Source organism: Nanorana parkeri, unplaced genomic scaffold (genome assembly GCF_000935625.1).
Source record: "Nanorana parkeri isolate BGI_ZX_2015 unplaced genomic scaffold, ASM93562v1 scaffold1693, whole genome shotgun sequence".
In the NCBI taxonomy this organism is placed as follows: domain Eukaryota; kingdom Metazoa; phylum Chordata; class Amphibia; order Anura; family Dicroglossidae; genus Nanorana; species Nanorana parkeri.
In genome coordinates, this window is record NW_017307961.1 from 252,696 (window position 1) to 259,386 (window position 6,691).

The 6,691-nt window shown below is 42.0% G+C and overlaps 1 protein-coding gene across 1 annotated transcript in view; it reads left to right on the top strand.

The window, feature by feature from the left end:
• AQR (aquarius intron-binding spliceosomal factor) overlaps positions 1 to 6,413 on the top strand; it is a 96,938-nt gene extending 90,525 nt beyond the window's left edge. The window contains exons 35-36 of the mRNA XM_018571182.1: positions 297 to 416; positions 5,829 to 6,413. Coding sequence (XP_018426684.1) covers positions 297 to 416; positions 5,829 to 6,347 — 639 coding nt within the window. The 3' untranslated portion in view covers positions 6,348 to 6,413. The remainder of the gene's footprint in view (positions 1 to 296; positions 417 to 5,828) is intronic.
• Positions 6,414 to 6,691: the final 278 nt, after the last annotated feature.

Here is a 6,691-nt window from a genome sequence, read left to right on the forward strand (position 1 = left end):
TCATTGTCTCATTTCATAGTTTTTATATTGTGTATTAGGCAGTATTTTAATGTAATGTCCAGACTTCTGCTGAATTGGTTTCTCCAGTGATGGTAGAAAAATAGTGACAACAAGGAAAATATTTTTTAAGCCAGTGATATACTAAGCTTGCATTTCTTTGAGTTGTTTTTTTCTTCCATTAAAGCTGCTGGATCAGCAAACAGACACATTTCATAAGTAGATAGATATGCAGTACAATGCCAGAGATCTGACTGTTGTAAGAAGGCCAGGCTAACACTGTGTGTTCTACTTTGCAGAATGGTGAGATGCCACATTACCCAGCCCAGGTTATTAAGAACATGCCAGAGATGGCCATGTTTGTGTATGATATGTATATGCACATGATGCGCTCCAGTCAGCAGTACCAGTACCGCCAAGTAAGTTGCGATGCATTATCCTTTTGCATACCTCACATACTTTTCTTATAAGATTGTATACAAAGTCTCTTATATAATGACACATTTCTGTCTACAAGATGAAAATAACTAATAAGTAAGCATATACATGTGTTAAAGTGACATAAACTCAGGCGTTAAACCTTCCAAATGCATTCAAGTCCCTTAACTATTATATATTTAGGGTGTATTCTCATGTATTGCAGGGAATTCTTTTGGCTGAAGTTATGTAACACACCTATGCTAACTAGGTTTTTATTGTGTAAGTTTATTGACCAGTTGACCATCCTGTTTTGTTGATTGTACACAATGGAACAGCTGTAGGGAATTTTGTCAAAACCTGTTTAGTTAACTAACATCAAAGGGGTAATTAGACCAGCCAATCAGAAACCCTTTCCGTGTTAGTGAATGGCACTAAACTCTATATGAATTCAGAGTCTAAAGTGGCTGGGAAAAGATGAGTCATGAAGGGAGGCACATATATAGATTGGAAATATATGCTGGGTGGAGTGGGTCCTTATGGAACCTTTGTCATCTAAGGTCTAGATATTTTATTCTTATTCTGTCGGACTGTTTCTGTTCATCTGTTACTTCGATCCAATTAAACGCTACTCTCTGGAAAAGAACTGAGGTTGCCTGGATATTTTCTGAAGATCCAATTTTCACAACGCACATAAATATATATATTTGGGTATTTACATATTTATACACCCGACTATTTTATCACTACCTGTGTGTGTTATATAGTAGTCACTGCTCCAAGCTCCCTCCTGTGATGGACTACAATCTCAATACAAATGAGATAACTAAACATGAGATTGTAGTCCATCTTGGTCATGAGCATGGAGCGGTGGCTACTTTACAACACACACACACACACACACACACACACACACACACACACACACTAGCCAACCTCCAGAAGGAAGGACAGTGTCAGCATAATTTCAGAGATGATTTGAGGATCTACAGTGATACATAAATAAGATACATTTTTGTTAATAGTTAAGATACTTGAATGCATTTTTAACATTTATCTCCTGAGTTTAGTGTCACTTTGAGGCTGGGTTCACACCTGGGCGTGCCATAGGCGCGTTTTTTAGCACGTTTTTTCGTTCAGTGAATTGCGCGTTCAACGCTCGTTTTTATACCTCCCTGGCGGTATGATTTTTTCCCCCTTTATTTTCTCTTTTTTGGGTTTTGTTTTTTTTTTAAACTTTCAAACTTCCCGCCTGTTGCGCCCCCCTGCGACGCGGCCACTCTCAAGGGACGGAAGTCGGCAGCGGCCGGAGGACACAGCGGGGAACGCGAACAAGGTAAGTCCTACGCTGTATTCCCGAGTGTTGCATCGGGGTTACCGCTTTGTTAACCCCAAGCTACACTCGGGAATACCAATGGATACCCGCGGAAAAACGCCACAAAGAAGCTCCTGTACTTGTTTGGGCGTAGGGCGTTTTTCAGTGCGTTTCCACGGGCTGAAATACGCCCAGGTGGGAACCATGCTTATAGGGATTCATGGGATTTCACTTGCTGAGAGTTTTTCAGCGCTTTGATCAGCGCTGAAAAACGCCCAGGTGTGAACCAGGCCTAAAGGCAGGGCCATACCTCCAGTGTGCCAATTGAAGTGACCACCTCAGGCAGCACTTATGGAGACAGAGAGGGGGCAGCACTGGGGCCGCAGTGTCAGCAGTGTATATTTCACCGTACATTAACATTCACCTGCAGAAAATGACCTCCACCTGACTGCACACAGAGAGAGTTAATGTGCCTGAAGCCTGACATTGGAGACAAGCCTCTAAAGTCTGTGAGACCAAGTTAACACCAGTTTTAACCTTTTTATCTTAAAATGGGCTTACAGGTGCAGTCCAGTGTGCTTTTTTGGTGCATTCCAGACCAGAGAAAATGAGACAAGCAGTATTTTTTTTTTTTAGTCTGTCCTGGGACGAACTGCGCTGGTGTGAATAGAGCCCAGAAATACCATAGGGATTCGTTGGGATCCTTTTTTAGTCTGAGAACAAACTGTTCTGGTCTGGATACGGTATAAACAAGCGCTTGATGTGTGTTCAGCTTTTGTGCATATGATTATGTGGACAATTGCAAGATACATTTGATTGCTGATGTGCCAGAAAATGAAGTTTTCGTTTGTTTCTCCTTCACTTCTAACAAAGTCTTCATCCTTCATACCCAGCCATATTAATGCAGAAAGTGAGGCAGTGCTGAGCAGAGATGCTTGGACTGCAGGAAGTCACTTGTGTTGTAGTAGGAATGGGGGGCAGATAAGACTGGGGTCAGGAGGTGAGAATCTTGTCTCTGCAGTGTTTAACATGATGCTGTCGCCTCATTTTATTGAGGTTCCGGGCTTTATATGACTGCACCAGTACGCTGTTTGATGCAGTAAGGATTATATGTGTGTAAAGGAAGACCGATAGAAAGCAGCGGGAGTTCCCCTCCTGTTCTTGGCCGTCTCCCAACACTTCAGCACTAAATCTTTCCGCAGAGTCTTGGAAGTCGTTACACAGCAGTCTGAATGTGCTGTGGGTGCACTAATTCTAATGATTGTGTGCAGCTGAGAATGGAAAATGTTTGTGTCTTCCCAGGGAAATCCAACATTACTGTTTCAAATCAGCTAATGTACCAGAGGATATATTCCAATGCTGCTTAACCCTTCTCCTGACAGTTTCCTGTATTGTGTACACATGGTATCTGGCTGTGCTGCCACTCTGATAAATGATAGAATGGCACCATTCCATAAGCAGGCCATGCTGTATATACAGAGAATTAATGGGCACATTGTCCTGCCAGCCTTATTATTAAAGATGAATGATCACATTCTATTAAGATAAAATCATTGTTTTCTTCCCAGACATTTTTCAGTTTACACACACACACACACACACACACACACACACACACACAAACCGGTAAGTCTACATCTCCCTGTTACTGATGTACTTTTTCAGTTTACACACACACACACACACACACACACAAATACCGGTAAGTCTACATCTCCCTGTTACTGATGTACTACTGCATTTGCAAGACTCCACACACCCCGTCAATCCTTTATAAGAGAAATCATAGCATTAGGGGCTGACATCTTGGCTGTCTTTTTATAGTAATTGATATTCTTTAAAATGACAGCTTTGTTACGTAACAAGTTAAAGGAGAAGTACCTGTTTTATTATGTTGGTGTACACAGCTGTCAGAGCTAGAAGGAAGTCCATTGCTTCCAGGGAAAATGGCGTGCATGCAGAGCAGTTAGGGATGAGTTTGATATGCATTCTTATTGGCTTGTGTAGATGAATAACTGCAAAATAGCACAATGGATGGCACATCCAACAATACACGCAGCTGTATAACACTCCATAAGATTCAGAATTCGTACTTCATTCCACATCTGTCATACAGTAACGTCAGCTGCAAAACACAAATGACAGTGCACACTAAGCTGCACTGGAAAAATAACCGCTTAAATCTGATTGGTTACTGATACACAGGGGGGGAATTTATCATAGCAATTGGCAGTGCTTGAACTCTCATATTGCCACATGGGACATATGTGCACCAGATTTATGTTGCTAGTGTAATGTTGTTAATAAATGAGATAAAATAGACTCCAGGAAAGAAGACTCACAACTCCAGGCAAAAAGCTTAGCTGTCTCTTCGTGAAGCAGTGGTCACGGGGATTTGTTTTGTTAGGTGATGCTCCATTCACATATAGCGTTTGCGTTTCCCACGCCGAAGACCGCACAGGACACAAGCGCGATATGTGAAACAACTGCACGGATTCTGCACGTTTGCGGCTATTGCCACATTATCGCGCTTGCACTATTTTGGGGGACGCGCAGTTTCGTACCATGCAGTCCCTGAAATAGTCTGAACAATGCACATAAAATTGCATTGTTTTTATCTGTAGACCGCACTGGGGAAGCGCAGACCGCTTCCCCAGTGTGAATGGAGCCTCAGATAGCCACAGGACAAGCGCAGTTGTGCACTTTTGCTTTACTTTTTTTGGGGGAAAAAAGCGCAAGCTCTGTTCAAAATAAGCACACGTGTTAAATGAAGCGGCTAAACAGATTTGCACATTAAAAATAATAATCTAAGAGGATAAAGCAGTCGCAAATTCCACCCAATGTATATAGATATACAGGTGAAACTCGAATAATTAGAATATCGTGCAAAGTTCATTTATTTCACTAATGCAACTTAAAAGGTGAAACTAATATATGAGATAGACTCATTACATGCAAAGCAAGATAATTCAAGCCGTGATTTGTCATAATTGTGATGATTATGGCTTACAGCTCATGAAAACCCCAAGAACTCCAAATCCACAACCTCAAAAAAGTAGATGATTACATGCAATCAATAAAACAAGGATTGTACATAGAACAATATCGGACCTCTGAAAAGTACAAGCATTCATATGTACTCAGTACTTGGTTTGGGCCCCTTTTGCAGCACTTTCTGCAATTACTTTTGCACGATATTCTAATTATTCGAGTTTCACCTGTATATATGAAAGAGAGAAGCGTTGCCATGAACAGCTGCTCCAGATTTTGATAAATTCCCCTTTGTGTCTCTTCAATACATTTGCTCAAAAAAGAAGTATCTGCAAAGCAAGTAAATACTGACCTCTCCTGCTGCACTGCAGGGAAATCGCTGGATGCAGTCTAATCAAAATAACCAACAATTCTGGAAATATTGATCTTCTGTGTGTCCCCCCCCCCCCTGCTCTAAGTCTCCATTCACACCTAGGTGCTTCGTCACTCAAAGGTAAGCGCATCATAACGCTCAAGACAAGGCATCCCATTCCCTTCTATGGCCTCTGTTCACATCTGAGTGTTTGGTCGCACAAAGTTCACCATTGACCTTTATGGGACCAGAAAGCACTGTGATCTGCCAAAATGTTGCTCATGTACTTTTTCAAGCAACAGGCATTATCCTGCTTGCAACAAAATGCTCAGATGTGAACAGGGGCCATAGAAATGAATGGGATTCCTTGCCTTGAGCATTTTAGAATTGAGCGACAGAATGCCTAGATGTGAATGGAGCCTTCGTGGTTCCTCCCGCTGCCCCCCATGTCACTATTGTGTTCTATAGTAACGTACAGGTTGGCGTTGCATACGCTTTACTCTCAAAATCGCAATAAGGTTGTAATTGGTATACGTCTCAGAAGGTTTCCTCTAGACCCAATGCTGGATGGTGCCCTCCTCATGATGGACACAAAGTAGAATAAACAAACACAGATATTTCAAATCAGTACATTTCTCTTTCCACAACTCACTGATTGATATCTGTACACTAATTTTCAGCTACTTTGTAATTCAGCATGGATATAGAAACATGATTTGTTGTACATAATCCTTTTGTATGCTTGTGTATTAGCAGAGTCTTTTGCCACCACCTACTTCCACAAAGGGAATCAACTTTGTCCCATCTCATGATGAGGAGATGGAAGTGGAAGAGCAGATGTCACAAGGGACTGATGGAGGGGAGATGGTGACACAAGAAAAAGAAACCGAATTGCCCACAGACACTGTGAAGAGAGCAGAGGCTGGATTAGGCAGAAGCTCTGCTGAGGCTGACAAGGATGTGAAAGAAGCCACTGAGAAGACATCAGCTGATGATACCAAGAAAGCACAAGAAGTGCAGAAAGCAGAGGTGCAGCCCAAACACGACATGGGAGAGAAACAGTCAGATTTACAAGACAAAGTACCTGAGCCAGGATCTGTGGAGCCAGTGCCCCAAACAGAGCTGGATTCAATGGAAACTGAAGGAGCAACTGGCCAAGTGGACAATGATAATAGTCTACCCACAGAGGAGGATGTGGAACATCAGAAGATGCCGGATCATCCTGGAAGAGACAGTGACAGTGAATACAGTGAGAATGAGGGGGCAGAGGACTAGTTTAGCATGATAACATTCCTGCCAAAGAATATTTGAATTTAGCAGGGCAGCTAAAATATGACCCGTGGGAAGAATGGCCCATGTACATCTTTACTATGAGAACAGGATAGCTGGAGCCGCACTGATATTCAGGTTTATTCTATATAAACGGCATTATTTACTGTTATATTCTGTCCCCATTTATAGTCAAGAAAAACAGCAGCTTTTCCACAGAGTATAATTAGCAGGGAAAGACAATGGTTACTTGTCGGAGTGCTGTAGGATTTCTTGGTATGTGGATTGTATCCTCATACTCCCAGCTTATGAATGAGAAGTACAACACACAGAATACCAATGTGTCAGGA